Genomic DNA, 17,669 nt, shown 5'->3' on the forward strand with positions numbered 1-17,669 from the left:
ATGTACTCAGCCTCGTCGTGTTGCCGCCATGTCTGTTGCAGCTCGTGTAGCTGAGGAAATGGGGACTAAACTTGGCTATGAAGTGGGCTACTCAATTCGGTTTGAAGATTGTACATCCGACAAAACCATTATAAAATACATGACCGATGGTATGCTTTTGCGAGAGTTTCTTACAGAGCCAGATCTTGCAAGTTATAGTTGTCTTATCATTGACGAAGCGCATGAACGGACACTTCATACCGATATTCTTTTTGGTCTTGTCAAAGACATTGCTCGTTTTCGTCCCGATTTAAAACTAATTATTTCTAGCGCTACTATGGATGCCAAGAAATTTTCCGAGTATTTTGACGATGCTCCTATTTTCAATGTTCCTGGGCGTAAATTTCCTGTTGAAGTATACCACACTGCTGCTCCAGAAGCCAACTATTTAGCTGCAGCCATTACCACTATTATGACGATTCATATCACACAGGACAAGGGCGATATTCTATTGTTTTTAACGGTATAATGGAATTTTACTGATTGCTTGAGTTGGCCTATCGAAAAAATACTGAGTCTTGTTTTTATCTGATAAATGCTTTTAGGGTCAAGAAGAGATTGAAAGTGCACAAGAAGGTTTAATGCTTACATGTAAACAACTTGGAAGCAGCATCGCGGAGCTCATTGTTTGCCCCATTTATGCTAATCTGCCCTCGGATATGCAAAGCAAGATTTTTGAGCCTACTCCCGAAGGAGCTCGCAAGGTAAGTGAATTGTTTCAATTTAAAGCTTTTGTTATTGTGCACATGCTGATTTGACTGGTTATATCTGTTTACCAAATCTTTTATTGGATATAGGTTGTACTTGCAACTAATATCGCTGAAACATCAATCACGATTGATGGTATTGTGTTTGTAATTGATCCTGGATTTTGTAAACAAAAAAGCTTTAATCCTCAGACAGGAATGGAATCTCTTGTTGTTGTTCCAGTATGTGCTTTTGATTTGTTGAGCTATTAGATGGCTATGTTGCAGATTTGCTAATGCCAATGGTTAATTTTTTTCGTAATAATGATGTATTGATAATTGTAAAGGCATCTCGGGCATCTGCCAATCAGCGTAAAGGCCGTGCTGGTCGTGTCGGTCCAGGAAAATGCTTTCGTCTTTACACAGCATGGGCATACCAAAATGAACTAGAAGAAAACACGATTCCGGACATTCAACGTTCCAACATGGCCAGCACTGTTCTTTTGCTTAAATCACTTGGTATCAACGATCTCATGTCGTTTGATTTTATGGATGCACCACCTGCAGAGACATTGATCAAATCATTGGCGCAGTTGTATGCTCTTGGTGCTTTGAATGATCGTGGTGAGTTGACGAAGCTTGGACGAAGAATGGCAGAGTTTCCTGTTGATCCTATGATGAGCAAAACTATCATTGCTGCAGAGACGTATGGATGTACTGAAGAGGTAATTTTGACTTTCAGATCGTAACCCTAACCCATGTTATGCCATGATTCAGCAAGGTTAAAAAGCAAATAGTTTATGCCTAGTGTATAACTGACTATCCTGTTATTTGAATGGTATTGCTAGATTGTATCTATTATTGCCATGTTGTCTATTGGAAACGCCATTTTTCATCGACCAAAAGATCGTGCAGTTCATGCGGATCAAGCTCGTAGAAACTTTTTTCGCCCAGGTGGTGATCATCTTACTCTACTTGCTGTTTGGAACGCATGGGTAGAAACCAACTACTCGATTCAATGGTGCTTTGAAAATTTCATTCAACATCGCTCAATGAAGCGAGCGCGAGATGTTCGTGATCAGCTTATTGGTCTTATGGAGCGAACAGAAGTTCCTTTAATATCCAACTCGGATCCTGGTGATACTGCGCCTATTAGAAAGGCAATTACTGCTGGTTATTTTTATCATACAGCTACTTTACAGCGTGGAGGTGATACGTTTCGCACCATCAAGCATGGTCAGACTGTCAGTATTCATCCTAGTTCTAGTTTGAATGGGCTGGAGAAACCCAAATGGATCGTGTATTTTGAGCTTGTATACACTACCAGAGAGTAAGTTGCTATATATGATGTTTCCTGTATAGCTGGTTTACTTATGAGTTGCATTTTTTTGGAAAATTGTAGGTTTGTTAGGCAGGTGATTGAAATTCAACCAGATTGGCTGATGGAAGTAGCTCCACATTACTATAAAAGTAATGAGTTGCAGGACGACTCTCTTAAAAAACTGCCTAAATCAGTTGGAAAATCATCAATGAAATGATTCAAGTATTTCTTTATTTTTTACTCACATAGCAACTCGAAATAAACAAATCGTTCAACACCACTCCAATTCACAATCCAAATAAGAAGGTTGGAAGCAAGTATCGGTGCAAGTAGTTTAATGAAATCAGTTTTGCAAAGTGTAATATGACAGCAAATAATGCCAACTTTTCTACTATAAAGATTTTGCAATTGTATCCATGCTGAATGAGTCTGTCCACCATTTATCAGATACCATGGGTGGTTTCTCAATCACAATTGGGACGGGCAAAATAACATCACGGTCTACTGCATCGCTTTTGTCTTTTCCACCAAAAACAACGACTGCAGGTTTCTCATCTTTTGTTTGTTGTGCTTCTTCGACAATGAAAATTTCCTTGTACCCCCGCTTAATTACGTTTAAAAGCTCATTGAAATAGCCCTGCACTTTGCTAGCACGATCCATTTCGTTAAAAGATCCAAGCGCACGGATGAGCAAAGAGATGTCTTGGGAAAGTACTGTGGAGCGCTTGACGATTTTACACAGGGAAGCAATCAGAAATTCGTCTTCAAATGCTGGCTCTTTGCCTGCTGCTCTTCTGCGTGCCATCTTACGTCGTTGCTTACTGGTACGACTAAATACAGTGTATACAGCAAGATGAAATGCATCGAGTTAGTATAATGTGCAATATAAGCATGTTTATCCATTATAATCCCCAGTGATATCATCAAGTTTATCCACAGCATGTATACAGGCAGAAAGGTTTACCCAGTACGGCTGGACATCATTGATGCGCGACTGTTGGTTACACTCCCAGAAATTCTTGTTGTAGCCATGGAAGATGTATCTGAAAACATGTCAATATCATCCAATCGGTCATCAGTTGGCTCTCCTCCAGCGGCAGCAGATGCTTGTTGTCGTTGTTTTTCCCGCCTTACTTGAGCTAGTCGACTCCGTTGCTTATCAAACGTCACAGTCATCTCCTCGACTTCCATCAAAGTGTGATCGTAGGCTGGATCATCCAATAAAAATAAAACAGTTTAATATAACAGCAGTGTATAAACATTATTGCGATTTAAAAATACTGAATGTAGAACACACCTTTGATAACTGATGGATAAACCATCGACTCTTTTAGTGATGGCTGTTTGTGTACTGTTAAAACCAATATCGCATCCTTCCAAAAAAACCCAGCAACAAGAGCCTCAACTGCTCGTTGGCAGTCATTAAGAATATCCAAGCATATCCGTGCCACAGATTGAAACTCGCGTCGTTCTGTCAGAATCTCAATCAAAGTTTCTGCCATTTGAGTAAGCTCAAACTCGGAAATTGAAGTGTTGATTGCAATAGTATAGGCTTCTTGCCATTGACCAGCATTAGTGTATGCCTCAAGAGCCTGTGGGTACGCGCCAGCCATGTCATAGACTACTCATACATAATACATGTAAATGATCTAATAAGCAGGCTGTTTACCAAAACATGGTTTTATATCAACAAATAAACTTACGCATTGCAGCTTCATCAAACTGGCCATTGTTTGAGTGAAATTCAGCAAACTCAAGTAGCATTGTCTAAATATATCAAACAGTCAGCGTAAACTATAGCAGTAGGACTAGCTCGACATGACCTCACACATCTAAATCTCTCCATAATTAAACTTTACCTTGTGCTTTGCCGAGTCTTTTGGGTAAAGTGTGATGCTGATTTGGTAAAGCTTGTGCCGTTTCAAATAAGCAATTAATTCTTCAAAATGCTCATCGCCTAAATATATACAAGGTTTAAAATCAAACAAAAGTCAAAAGTATATTCCATTTAAAACTCGTCATGTCTTGAACCAAACACTTTACCTGCTTGACTCAAATTTCGAATAGCAGAAGCGTGTTTTGCCAAATGATCATCAATGGAAAACCTTTGATAATACATGGGCAAAACCTGCAATCCCTTTAAAAACGGCAAATATTCTCGTGGATCCTTTTGTGAGTGCTGAGCAACCATCAACACGAGTCCAAAATCGTACATTCCCAAAGCAACGTCATATAATTTATCAACATCTACAAGAAAAATCAGATACATCAAAGCCGTTTCGGCCGCTGAGAGTGAGTGTGTAGTTTTCAAAGTGTAAATGCGTCGCATGGCTGATTCTATGTCGGGTGGTTGATGACATGCCGCGCATGTAAGAATGGGCTGAATGTATTTGGTAGCATCAATAGTATCCATTACAGCCTTCATGCGTTGGCAGACCATGTTCACCTTGTCCTTTACATCCACATCCACCATAGTTTTTTTTGCTGAATACATGGTCTTTGTCACATCCTCATTTCGCATACTAGAAATAAACAGATTTAGATGATCTATATCGTCAACTTGACGAACAAAGTCTTCAATATGTAGCCAAAAAGCATCGGGAGCGTGATCCAAGATAAAATTCATGTCGATACGATGCTTTCGACAAGCAATAAACGCTGTTTTGTAATCCAATCGATCAATGGCATGGCGGATTGTAGAAAGAACAAGTGCACGAGGAAACACCGATTCAAGATTTCCTCTTGGCATCTGCATCACGAGCTTCACATCAGATACATCGGCCACAATAATATGTGATCCACGTTCAACGCGACGATGAAGTTCATTAAACACTGTATTGTGTGTGTGTTCATCAAACTTGAATTCGTAAAGAGGGAGAGAAAGAGATAAAAACCGAGCCGTATGTGTCAATGTTGTGATGATGAGGAATTCTTTGTGGATCAAAAAAGATGTGCAGTCTACGCTAAGGATCTGATCATTGAGAAATAGCTTGTTTCGTTCACTAAGACCTATCCATGCCATTTCCTTTGTGTCTTTGCTCTCTCCTAAACAGACACATGCCATCCATGTGCATACTGACGGAAATGTAAGCACATCAACTGCACACCATGAGTCGCCAATTTTTTTAATTTGGAGGATAGTGCCAGAAAGTAACTGAAGCGCAAGAACCTTGTCAGAAATGCTATTGTACAATCGAAGGACCTCCATGTACTGTTTTTGATATGAAATCTCCTTGGTGTCAATCACAGTAAAATTGGTGGTTGAATGATCAAATGTATATGCAATGACACGATCAGTGTGTAGTGATGTATCGTAAGCAAGAGCCACCAAGACATTAGATTCAACCCATGAAATCTGTCGAATTTGGTGCTCACATTTGGACAAAACCAATTGTCCAATCATTTCAAGAGATGCGGTATCTTGATGTATGTTATCCCAAAACTGAATGGTATTGTTGGCCAACAAAACACTCATGCGGTTTACTGGGACGGATGGAGAAAATGAAATGTGTTTTGCTGAACACGGAAGAACTACTTTGGAATAGCTCATTGGCGGCGGAACATTTTTAGATCTAAAGGGAGTCAGTAGCACGTTTGCACCATCGATTACTGCCACCACAGCTTCGTTTTCAGGCGACAATGACGAGCTAGTTAGTACATCTGACGAAAACTGAAAACGGCGATAATCTCCATTGGCACATAAAACATGTAGTTTGGTAGAGATTTCAGGATCCCATAGGATCGACACAAATGATGCATGTGTAGATGTAGGGAAAATCTCTTGCTTCAAGTACCAGTAATAATTGTTACAAACCCACAGTTGTACAACAGTGACTCGATGTTCATCCACGACTTGCTCAACACAAATCGCCAATACGGTTGAATCAGAATTCCATTGAAGATCCAGCACAATGTCCTGAGCATTACGCAAAGTAAATTCTCCATGCCTCAATCCATTTTTTTCAAAAAACACAATGTCATGACGATGAGGAAGACGCTGTGATGCAGCAATAAGATTTCCAGATGGACGCCAGCACAAGGGATGCTCTAATTGAGCCACATATTCGCTGGTGCTTTGAAGGACACCTTCACGATCGTAGATGCAAATAGTTCGCATCTGTTTAGATTCGTTGACGGAGGAGCAAGCAAAAAAGTTGCCATCTCCACGCCATGTGAGTGATGGAGCCATAGTATCGTCAGGCGAGATATGAATAGCATCTGTAACTGGTAGCGTGCTCTCGACTGCAGCTTGTTTTCCTGCTTTACCATGAAACTGCGTTTCCTTTTTACCCCATCCAACCGACACGGGAATAGCTACAAAAATCCGATTTAGATGAATGACTGAGCAAAACATCATTTAATAAAACGATTACTGATTGGATATCTGCACTCACCTTCACCGTGACTGTCCACATGAATGGGAGCCTCGGAAATCATTTCAAATTCCTGCGTCATTTCCAGAATAGTTCCAGATCCTAATATAAACATGAATGAGCAATCCATGTCAATTGAATTGCTTCAATACAGAAACTCACCAGTGACGAACAGGACCAATTCAAGATCCGGACTCCAAGACATAGTTTTGATTCCACTATCGATAATGCCAACACACTCGACCTATTGATTAAAATGTTAAAGATTCAATCTACACTTTTAGATACAAATTGATATTACCGTAGGAGAAAGAGTATTATTCTGTGAATGATCGAAGCGAGCGAGAAAGATATCGCCAGAATGAAGGGCAATACAGAGAGAACAAGAGTCTGCGAGATACTGCATTCCAGCAATAGTTGGGTTGTGCAACAACGCAGTGTCGCTGTCCAAGTTTATTCTTGCTATATCAAACGGTGCATTCTATATTTCCAGTCATTAAAATTATATTTTGTAAACAGCCGAAACAGACACATTGATGATCAACAGTTATGCTCGGAAACAATCGTTGGATTGTACACACAGCAATCTTTATAACAGCAATTACCTCATGCTCGCTGATTCTATAAATAGCGATTGTGGCATTCGGTTGGGTAGAGTCAGCAGCAGAATGTAGAGCAACATAAACATGATGCGAGTCAGAATCCACTGCAATGCCTAATCCCAAGTAAGAAGATGGATTCAAAGTGTCAAATTCCAGCTGCTGATCAGTAGAATTAACCAACGAAGCTGTCTTTTCAGAAAGGACTGTCAGACTCTTCATTACAGTTAACGACAATGAGAATGAGAATGGAATGAAAAAATCAAACGAGGTTGCCAGCAATCAAGTGTTTTTGAGCGATATTCACGTAAAATCCATTCAATCGCTTTTATGTGATTCTTGTTGCTCTTTGCAAACATTGATGGATTGCTGATTCGAATGGCACAAGTGTTCATCATTCGTGTCTTTTATAATGACAATCTGAAATAGTTGTGCAGTTTTATGAATTCACGTTCTAAAATGTCGTAGCAGCAACCTGCTCAATGTTATCTGAATGATTTTTAAAACATGATGAAATTTACCTGAAAGTCTGAGTAGAGTTGAACCAATATAAATACTTTATGCAAGAGAATAAGTCGGTAGATTAATGAATCTTGTCAATGTTCATTTGCGATTCAATTTTCCTCGTCGGTTCGCAACTTTGATTTATAGCATACATTAATGGACCAGAGTGTGCAACGTGGTGCAGGAAGAGGCGAGAGTGGTCCTAATGGACGAGGCAATTATAACAACAGAGGCGGTAGAGACGGAGGTGGTCGAGGCGGACGAGGACAGTCTCGAGGTGGTCGTGGAGGCAGAGGTGGTTACAACTCTAAAGATGGCGGCCATGGACGACCTACAGAGAAACCCAAAAAGGTTGGGTCTAAAGCATGGATTGCTGCTGCTTACAGATGTATTTACTAACTGGAATGCTACCAATGTCATTGAATCTTTACTGTACTCATCACAGGAGAACATTCTGGATCTAACTAAATACAGCAACAAGAAAATCATTGTGCAGTTCCAAGGAGGTCGTCAAGGTATTTAGTGTTCATTTGCGTATGAACCCAATCATCAACTCTGTCCAGATCATTGTATTTGAGCTCAATCTTGGTTATTCCTGGATTCTAACATTGTGATTGACCAGTTGCTGGAATCCTCAAAGGCTATGATCCACTCTCCAACTTGGTGTTGGACGATGCAGAAGAGTTTATTCGAGGTAATATGTATACGTTTGTCATGTGGAATTTGAACTGTATATGATCTGTATCAGTAATTCTTGGAATAAATCAGATTCATCAGATCCGTCAGTATTGACAGGAGAAACTCGCAAGATTGGACTGGTGGTGACTCGAGCACCACCCATGGTTCTAATCTCACCATTTGATGGAACAGAAGAAACAGAAGACCCATTTTCAGCTGCAGAGGGTGCATAATGAAACTATTTGTTTTTGTAGCAAGAATAGCAATCTAATTACAGTTTTCAAGATATGAGCGGGTAAAAAGCTTAAATTGTTGGGATCGTGTGCAGGCTAAGATGAATAAGAATTGGTTGTGTCTAGATTTACCATCCTTGATGTGACAAGGATATATACAAGCAAATGTGCAAACAAAGGTGCAACAAGAACAACGATCCACTCTGCCAAGATGGCCAGTGAACACAATGTTGAACTTGCCAACATTCAAATACGCTTGTTCACGTGTAAGCACGTGTAAAATCGGAATTTAGCGACATCCAATCATTTAAAATATTCCGAAAAAACACTATTTCTGCAGTAATATACGGTGCAGACTCCAAATCAGTGAGTGGTTTGGTTTGTCACAACCATCAATTGGACTCGTTTTTTCTTTCTTTCGCTTCACTACCGATTCTTTCTAGTTACAATCATGGCTCACGACAACGTCTACAACTCTCATCCCCGCAGATTCGGAAAGGGCTCCCGTCAATGGTAACCCATATATCCTTGTAATAGTTATGATTCAGACCGGACTGGCTTTTATTCAAAATTTTGTCCACTGGATATATTTTAACGAGGCCAATCGTTCCAAATCGAAAGTCAGCTCTCAGCTCTTTATTTATCCATCTATTCAATAGTCTAACTAAAAACTCTGGATTTTTTATCTTTTGTTCTATTTTTACCTATGTGGTTCCCTTTCTGTGTACTTGAATCGCTGATCTATCAATAGCCGTGTCTGTGCCCACAAGGCTGGTCTTATCCGCAAGTACAACCTGGACATCTGCCGTCAGTGCTTCCGTGAGTACGCTTCTGACATTGGCTTTATCAAGGTAATTTCAAATGGACATTGATTGCGCGATCTTTGGATTTCAACGCCTGCATTTTCGTAATCATACATTTCTAGATACTAACAGCCGAGTTACTTTTTGATGTCTAGTCCCGTTAAATGCTCTTTGTGTACGTTCAAAAACGTTGTTGACATAACTTTCGGATTACCTTGCAAGCTGTCACTAGTTGATGAACAAACCTGGAATACAAATTGATTTCCACATCCAAAATAGTTGAATTTTGCTTGTAGAGTGGTCTTTTTACATTTTTTGCGGGGGTTCAATACCGCAATATATAGGGCAGTGCTTAGTTTATCCTTTTAAAGATCTATAGTTGTGCAGTGAAAAGTATGATTGATCTGAATAATTCTTTAGTCGTTGAGATTCGCATTTGGTTCTAGCCAGTTATGATTGTTCTTGATAGCGTTGGATTGCCAAAGTCGTCTTGATTTGCTATTTCAATACTGCATGCATGATTGGATTAAGACCTGAATCATTACTCTCGGTGATACTATTTTTCAAATATCGGTAGATTGTTCGTTTACTGGTTTGAATAGTAAGACCATCTATCGATCGTGTTTTCTGTACCACGGCAACAATCTGACCTGTTGACACGATCAGTTTGCTAGACGACCGAGTAGTATATAGGATAGCATCCCTCTGGCTCTGTTTTGACGCGAGTTTCGGCGTTTCATTTATAGAATCTGTACGCTAATCCAAAACAATCTTGCAGTTTTACCGACGAATAGTTCATGTTGTCAAAGAGCTGTAATATCAGTTTGCTTGATGCTATCAGAATGATCTTTAAACATGATGAAAGCAGAGTTTTGTATATAGCCAAGAATATATCCTTCGATTGTTGTTGCTAGTTGTAATACTTGAACAGTCAAGTGGATTGTGAGCTCAAGTCACGTGCCATTTGAGTTGGATTGAACAGACAACTGCGCTTGCGACTTGGTACTATACTATAGTTGCATTTGCTTGGTCTTGTCAGAATGGTCGGTTTGTTAGATAATGTGATATCTATTGGACGATACAATTGGACTTTTCTGTTCATATACTGTATATCTACACAACCATCCGATCATATTAATCGATCAATTCACATTCCAGTCTCGAGTGATGGACTGAATAGCATGTGCCCATCCTAAGCTTCTGTTCAATCAGCCATACGCTGAATTTTTACAGTATAGAGCATGGGATTAATTTTGGTGATCTGTGATTGAATATTCATGTAGTTTGGTACGAGCAAGGCCCAGAAGGATTTAGTAAAACAGTTTGTTACTATTACCCAATCCAGGCAAGTGTGGTATATGCATGCCATGTATGCTATCGAATCTGTCGCATAAGTACTTGAAATTCATACCACTCAGGCACTTGTAGGACGGGTCATGTAACAATATCTAACATTTTACCATATGCCGCTTAATAATTGATATCTAATTAGTGAGAAGAATGCCGCCAAGCTTCTCAAGTCTCATTGTATGCTAGATTCGTTCACTCAACACTGTATCATAATATTGCTTCTAGTTAAATCACGATCTAATCTTTGATCATTGTTTAGCTTGGAAACTCGAGGTTGCTGTGGATGATTACTTCCAATCTAATGGTAGTGCACGAAAGTCTGAGTCGCACAATTCATCTACAGTTAATCCCTTGTTTATTTCTGCATTATTCGATAAATATAAAGGTAATTTTTACCTAAACTTGAGCTGACTTTTATTCTTGTCGGTTTTTAATCCATGCCTTTTGACCGGATACGACTGTAGATGCTGAAGAAGATGCCATATTGCTCGAGGGAACCGAGGCACTATGTAGTAAGCTTATTCGATCTTGTTTTGTTATGCTTCAAATGTATGCATTCTATTGCTCATACTTTGCCTTGTTTGTGTTTTCAGATGATCTAAACATTGATCCTACAGATGTTGTTACTCTTGTGTTGGCATACCACTTGAAATGTGAAAACATGTGCGAGTTTAATAGACGTGGATGGCAGGAAGGCTGGCTAGCACTGCAGTAGGTTTGAAGGCTATTATTAACTAAACCCACAGTAATCGCGATGCTTGCCATTGCTTTGTACTTTGATATTAAAACTTGATTATTTTCAGATGCGACAATATTGAATCAATGAAGGCTGCGGTACAGCAGATGCGACACGAACTTGATGATCCGAAAATGGCTAGAGCAGTATATATTTTTACATTCAACTTTGCCAAGCAGTCGACACAAAAGGGACTAGGTATGCATAAAAATACTCAATCATGTATATGGTGCTGAAATGAATAGGATGCTTATAAAATTGCCAAACTTTGTTTTTGAAACTGGCAAATTAGGTCTTGAATCTGCACTTGCATTTTGGGACTTGTTACTAAAGGACAGATATACACATTTAAATATGTGGAAAGAATTTCTTGAGGTATATTTCTATTTAAACGTGCAAGATAGAGTATTACAATGATTTAAACACTTGTGCATCATTTTAATAGGAAGCGCATGGAAAATCAATTACCAAGGACACATGGTGTTTGGTAGGCTTATAATGCATGTGCGATTTCTATAATGATTCAACGCTAAATCAAATCTGATTTATCATGATTATTGTAGTTTTGGGATTTTACAGAGTCAATCAATGAGGATTTTTCGAATTACGATGACGATGGTATGTTGTGTTGAATAAATTTGATTGTATGTTTACTTGCTTGTGCTGATTCAACTGATATTTTTGCAGGCGCATGGCCGCTCCTGATTGATAGCTTTGTTGTATATGCGAGAGAAAAGCTTGGACTACACACTCAAGATGAATAGTCAATACCACTACTATTAAGACAAATGAAGTTGATCAAGAATCTGCGATTGGATTGAATCAGTCGAGATAAAAGGCTGCAACCGTATTCACGTAAAATGGAGTGCAAAGTGTCAAAATCCATAATAAACAGCCCGCCTCATGTTGGATTGGTGTCAATTTACCGAGCAACACTTTTTGAACTCTTAGTTTACAAGTCTGTGCATATTCTTGTTCAAAGATACGGAGCAGAGGTTGACATCTTTTCAACCTCCAATTTTCTTTTTCCAATCCAAACACTGGGTAATCATCATGAAAACAACTTTTGAGTTTCTTGAACTACAGCGTAAGCGCATCTGATATTAGAACACAACAAAATGGAGGTTGTTTGAAAATAGTTGAACACAATGGTTGAATTGCAGTCAAGTTAGTGATTGTACGATACATGGTTATGCCAAATGAGGACAATTTCAGTTTAAAACTATAGTTTACTTTTGTGAAGTGTTTATTGAAAAAGTAATCCATTCCTAGTAGAAAAACAATAATTATTCAGCAGATTTAATCCAAAGTGTTTCATTTGACGTGAATACGTTGTAATTGAATTCAAAGCCTAATTTTGTCAAGTTTGAACTTTTGCCAAGCCTTGTTCAATAAACCAGATAATGAGCGACGACCCATTCTTTGTAGTCAAAAGGTAGTTTTTATGTGCACCAGTCGTATTGCTAACAGCAACTCATTCAAACAAGTCTTGGGTTATTTATTTTCAAACAAGGAATACCAATTGAATCTAACCTGTTTATTTAGAGAGGTAGAACAGTCATTGGTGCAGGTAGGCAGCCTGTATCAGGCATGGTTCCAGCAGCTCACAAGTAACACTGTAAGCGAGACAGACTTGAAGCGTCAGGGAGCTGATATTAGGGATATTTTGCGGAATATCGTGGCGGATTTGGACGAGTTGGACGAGACAATTCATATCCTTTTTAAACTGTTGTATCGTTATTTTGATATATACAAGTGCCAATAGCTACTGTTTGGGGCTGTTAAGATGCATTGGAGATAGTAGCTGCTGCATGTCTTGACTTTTGATTTTTAATGGGACAGTACAGATTGTGCAATCGAATCCAGCACGGTTTAAACTTGACCGGTCACATATTGACGAGCGCAAGCAATTCGTACAAGAGTCTCGGAAAAAGGTTGAAGTGAGTACTTGAAATGCATACTCTGTTATAAATGCATTGCAGACGATCAAGGTTCAAGTGTAAATCAACCTTTTATTCGACCTGTTTAGGAAATGAAATCGAGTGTAAATAATCCATCTGCTGCACGTATGGGAGGTCAGCAAGGAATGAGAAATGTAAGAACAGTTTTTGATTAAATAGGGAATCCACTTGCTTTATTGACTTTTTTGAAAATCACTATAGAATCTGATGGGATCCAACAAAACAAGGACTGACAAGTATGGCCGAACCGAAGACGAATACAAAGTTTCGAACCAAAAGTTTGTTGAACGCGAGCAACAACAGCAACAGGCACTTATGCAGGATCAAGATGCACAGATGAGTGACGTTGCAGTTACTGTTGGCAATCTGCGTGAAGTTGCTCGTGTCATGGGCAGCGAGCTAGATGATCAGACCAGGTATGAATTATTTTAGCGAGTTGGCTTCACGATAATAGTTTTTGTTGATTTACTTTAAATATTGTAGATTACTGGGTGAAGTTGAAACACAGGTGGATAGTACTCAAGGTAGACTGGAAGATGGCATGAAACGCATGAAGGACTTTATCAAGGCAAATTCAGGTAAGCGATCTAGTAGTATAACACGAGTCATTGAAGCGCAAGTATCTTTGAAAACATTAACCATGTGTTTACCGACACTATATAGATTCGAGACAGCAATGGTGCATTGCTATACTGGTTGTTATTTTGGTGCTGATAATTGTTCTTGTACTGAGTTTTTAACAACGGTACTTGGAGGGCATTACCAAGTTTATTTGCTGGTTTGATGATCAAAATAATATATGTGGAATGCATATTACCAACTATAATATGAATATATTGAGCTTATTGGGTTGGAAATATTGAGTATAAACCAGACTTGTGTCAAAGGGTTGCCAATAATTTGTTCAACTTTACCCAAACTCCGTCGACGGACCACCACAATGGCTCAACATCAACGGGAAAGAACTCTTATTGGCGTCATTGGCGATGAGGTGCTGATTGTCGTTGCAGCTGAACTATATTGCTGCATGCATTCTTTCCTTGTTTAGTAGTTTGACTCGATTGTAATGTTAATACTCTTACTGCACCCATGTAATATTGATAGGACACTGTGACTGGCATGCTTTTGGCTGGTATTGGCCACATCGATTCTAAGCAGCAGCCCAACTTTTTAGTTGTTGATTCAAGTATGTATTTGTTCTAGTCTAGCTTTTGCTAGCAGTTGTCAACCATCGTGTGTAGTGTTCACAAATGAATACAATGCAAGCTGCTCACCCTTACTCTATCGTCAGAAACTCCCTTGCCAAAAATCGAAGAAATGTTCGAGGAGCTTACCAAACGCAAGGATATGGCAATTATTCTGATTAATCAGCATGTAAGTTTGCCAACCGACGTTCATCAAATCCAGTGTCTGCATTTAAATTGATTTAGGATGATACTTGATTGGTGCTTAAACCTCTTTGGAATATCATGATCTGCCATTTTTTGTGTTTTCCAGCTTGATTCTAATAGTGCTGGATTTTAATACTTGAATTGTAGATTGCAGAGGACATTCGTGCACAATTAGAAGCTCACCACCAGGCGTTTCCAACAGTTCTTGAAATCCCGTCAAAAGATCATCCCTATGATCCGTCCAAAGCAAGTAGCTACTTGTTTCCAAGATTCAAATATATCAGCTGTTGATTAACCATGCAAAATTTAAATATGACATCAATAGGATTCAGTTCTCAAGCGTGTTCAAAAGCTTTTCGGAGAGGAAAAGTAGCGCTATTTGTTCATCTGCTTACAACTTCCCAGTAAGGCTGATTTCCCCTTTTCTGGGGTTGGAACTAGAATTCAACCATGTTATTGTTTGGATCTATGATACTTGATGGTATCATCCAGTCGCTTTAGTCATTCTTTTTCTCGCACTCATCCATTTATTTCTCTCATTCTTATCGCTGCCAGTCAATCTGTTCTTTCTGTTATGATATCCACGTTGTTCTTGCACAATGAGATTGCAAGTTTTCATCCATATCTGGTTTATATGAGGGTTTGACCAATAAACTGTTGTTTGCGAATGAAACCATGTTTAGGTGTACACCATGCTACAACAACCATCAATCAATTTTATTTGATATCAGATAAAACAGTCAAGATTGGATGCACAAACCTACTGCTGCAAATCACTCATAAACATGTTGCTTTGTAAAATTTACATGCAAAGGATCACCAAACACAATTGAGCTGTCGCGTAGGGTTTTGACATGACCAAGGGTTTTGCCTTCAGCCAACCCGTCACGCATTGCAAAGCACTCTTGTGTAGTAGTTTCATACGAATTGACTCTTTTAGAACAGAGTGGAAACAGCAAGTGATCTTTGGCGAGTTGTGGCAAGATAGTATGACGTCGACCCATGATAGATCTCATTGGATAGTCTGTTTGATGGCAAGTATAGTTATTAGCCATACCAGCACTAGATTCTACTATAGATTTTAAACCAGAATGCGGTCTGCTCTGTATACCATAACGACTATGCAGCTCATTTTTTGAATAGGCTGGGAAAGCAGTCTGTGATGTTGTAGTGTATCGATCACATACAACGTCTTGGTTGTTTATTTCATCTTGCTCACCAAAAGTTACTTTACTTTTTGTCATGTTTTCTCCAAGAATTGGGTGAGTAGGCATGTTTGTCGTGCTGTACTTTGGATAGGCTGATGCCGAGGTTGTTGTAAATGAACCAAATGTAAAGTGGCGGGGATCGCCGGTTGGTACGCTACTGGTTTCCGTACTCGTTCGCATTAGAGTGGATCCACCCATTGAATGGGTTCCTGCCGCACGACGTTGAATGAGATCTAAATGTGTGCAAGGTTTAAACGTGGATGATGAGTGTGATTCTAGTTCACGCTTAGTCACATCGGGCTCTATGGCGCTTATAATTCCATGGGTCATAGAAGCTAGGGTAGATCGATTATGATCAAGTCTGACTGAAGTAGTTACAGTCGGGTCGAAATTGGTATCATTCATCTCATAATTGTAGTCTCGTTGCGTAACAGAGGGCTCTGTTTTGCGACGAGTGGTGCTAACTTCACCAAATACAATATGACTTGCACCAGATTGTTTGGAAAGCGTATCTACATCAGCCGATGCTGCACATCTCATATCTGGATGCATTTTGAGTTGTTTTTCACGATCAAATAAATCTTTATGCATTAGCCCAGTAGTCGTTGTGTACATATCAGTTTGATCTAAACCTTCATCTTTGGATCCAGTTTTGGCATAGCCCAATGTCAATGATGATGATTGTTGGTGATGTCCGTTGTATGGTTTGTACACCTCTGAGGGATGATTGACAAACGAAGTGTTTTGAACAGTCGAATATGATCGAGGCATGCCCAAATCACCTAGATGAATATGACTTGGTCTACCCTGACTAGATTTGTAAACAGGCGCGTTAGTTATGGACAGGCTCGCAATATCTTTCAAAGGATATGCATCCTGAGACGTTGTGATAAAGTTTTTAAAGTGCATGTCGTCAATTGGAAGATTTTGACGAGTTTTGAGTCCTATATGGGCTGCACTGGTTGCAGTTGGGGTTTTAGAGTGGTACATTTGGGATACAGTATGAGTAGATGGATGTGGTGAATCTATCAAAACTCCCGGTTTGACTAGCACTGATTGTAGATCAAGTGTAATACCATTGTCAGTTTAAAAAGTATTCCATGATGATTCTACAGCCTTAAAACAAAAACACTAGAAATAACACGAAAATACAAAATACACGAGCAATCCATTAAAACCAATGCTAACCTGGCTTACTGGTGCTCAGCGGAGGTGGTTTGTAATCGGCACCCGTCAGACTCACGTTTCTCTCGACGGTAACCATTTTTGGATCACCAAAAACAACGTGGGCTTTAAATTTGCTACACGACGAGATGCTAGTGGAAGCAGTGGGTGGGATTTGGACACCTTGGTAGTGTGCGTGAGTGGTAGAACACGGCTGGTTGGCAGAAGAGTATTTGCAAGAGTCGCCCAACACTATATCAGTCAGCAAACCCATTTTAAAGCCAGAGTGTGGCTTCCAGTTGTATAAAGGGTCCGTTTTTACAGAGTGCTGCGATATCATGCTGCAGATCGTGTTAAGCTGCAATAAACAAGCTTGGTCCAGTTTGAATGCAGCCCACGTGACACCACGGAATGTCGAGTTTGATTTTTTTATTTCAACTGAGCGACAGAACTGGCCATCGATTGTGAGCTGTTGGCATTCATAAGAGATCCTGAAGGAATGCCATCTCTGCTGGATTTACCCACTACTCACTTTTCTACTTCTTTGACTTTTCCAGATAATAGACAATCCAGCGATCAACATTTGACTACATCGCATACTGCAATGGCTACTACCACAATGG

The 17,669-nt window shown here is 39.5% G+C and overlaps 6 protein-coding genes across 6 annotated transcripts; 4 read left to right on the forward strand and 2 right to left on the reverse strand.

Moving 5' to 3' along the window:
- Positions 1-2,437: 2,437 nt before the first annotated feature.
- Positions 2,438-7,240, reverse strand: BATDEDRAFT_23909 (Elongator subunit IKI3; the record flags this gene model as incomplete). The annotated part of the gene is made up of 10 exons (XM_006677807.1): positions 2,438-2,876; positions 3,011-3,254; positions 3,344-3,667; positions 3,750-3,813; positions 3,906-4,003; positions 4,090-6,387; positions 6,441-6,521; positions 6,582-6,663; positions 6,721-6,900; positions 7,025-7,240. The coding sequence occupies 10 exons, from the start codon at positions 7,238-7,240 to the stop codon at positions 2,438-2,440; spliced, it is 4,026 nt and encodes a 1,341-aa protein (XP_006677870.1).
- A 597-nt stretch (positions 7,241-7,837) lies between these two features.
- BATDEDRAFT_7306 (Sm-like protein LSM7) lies at positions 7,838-8,424 on the forward strand (the record flags this gene model as incomplete). The annotated part of the gene is made up of 4 exons (XM_006677648.1): positions 7,838-7,873; positions 7,968-8,037; positions 8,145-8,216; positions 8,291-8,424. Coding segments are annotated over 4 exons (312 nt in total), but the record flags the coding sequence as incomplete, so codon positions are not given.
- Positions 8,425-8,884: 460 nt separating this feature from the next.
- BATDEDRAFT_10382 (uncharacterized protein) lies at positions 8,885-9,305 on the forward strand (the record flags this gene model as incomplete). Its single annotated transcript, XM_006677652.1, has 2 exons — positions 8,885-8,946; positions 9,185-9,305. 2 exons carry the CDS (start codon positions 8,885-8,887, stop codon positions 9,303-9,305), a joined length of 183 nt encoding a protein of 60 aa, XP_006677715.1.
- A 3,418-nt stretch (positions 9,306-12,723) lies between these two features.
- BATDEDRAFT_87407 (uncharacterized protein) lies at positions 12,724-14,111 on the forward strand (the record flags this gene model as incomplete). Its single annotated transcript, XM_006678041.1, has 7 exons — positions 12,724-12,757; positions 12,868-13,034; positions 13,168-13,262; positions 13,352-13,417; positions 13,485-13,699; positions 13,767-13,861; positions 13,947-14,111. The coding sequence occupies 7 exons, from the start codon at positions 12,726-12,728 to the stop codon at positions 14,021-14,023; spliced, it is 747 nt and encodes a 248-aa protein (XP_006678104.1). The 3' UTR covers positions 14,024-14,111.
- A 112-nt stretch (positions 14,112-14,223) lies between these two features.
- BATDEDRAFT_87408 (H(+)-transporting V1 sector ATPase subunit F) lies at positions 14,224-15,302 on the forward strand (the record flags this gene model as incomplete). The annotated part of the gene is made up of 5 exons (XM_006678042.1): positions 14,224-14,274; positions 14,388-14,469; positions 14,575-14,657; positions 14,822-14,920; positions 15,000-15,302. 5 exons carry the CDS (start codon positions 14,224-14,226, stop codon positions 15,045-15,047), a joined length of 363 nt encoding a protein of 120 aa, XP_006678105.1. The 3' UTR covers positions 15,048-15,302.
- Positions 15,303-15,447: 145 nt separating this feature from the next.
- Positions 15,448-17,320, reverse strand: BATDEDRAFT_87735 (uncharacterized protein; the record flags this gene model as incomplete). The annotated part of the gene is made up of 2 exons (XM_006678148.1): positions 15,448-16,934; positions 17,071-17,320. 2 exons carry the CDS (start codon positions 17,318-17,320, stop codon positions 15,448-15,450), a joined length of 1,737 nt encoding a protein of 578 aa, XP_006678211.1.
- Positions 17,321-17,669: the final 349 nt, after the last annotated feature.

This window comes from Batrachochytrium dendrobatidis (assembly GCF_000203795.2).
Source record: "Batrachochytrium dendrobatidis JAM81 unplaced genomic scaffold BATDEscaffold_4, whole genome shotgun sequence".
Classification (NCBI taxonomy): domain Eukaryota; kingdom Fungi; phylum Chytridiomycota; class Chytridiomycetes; order Rhizophydiales; genus Batrachochytrium; species Batrachochytrium dendrobatidis.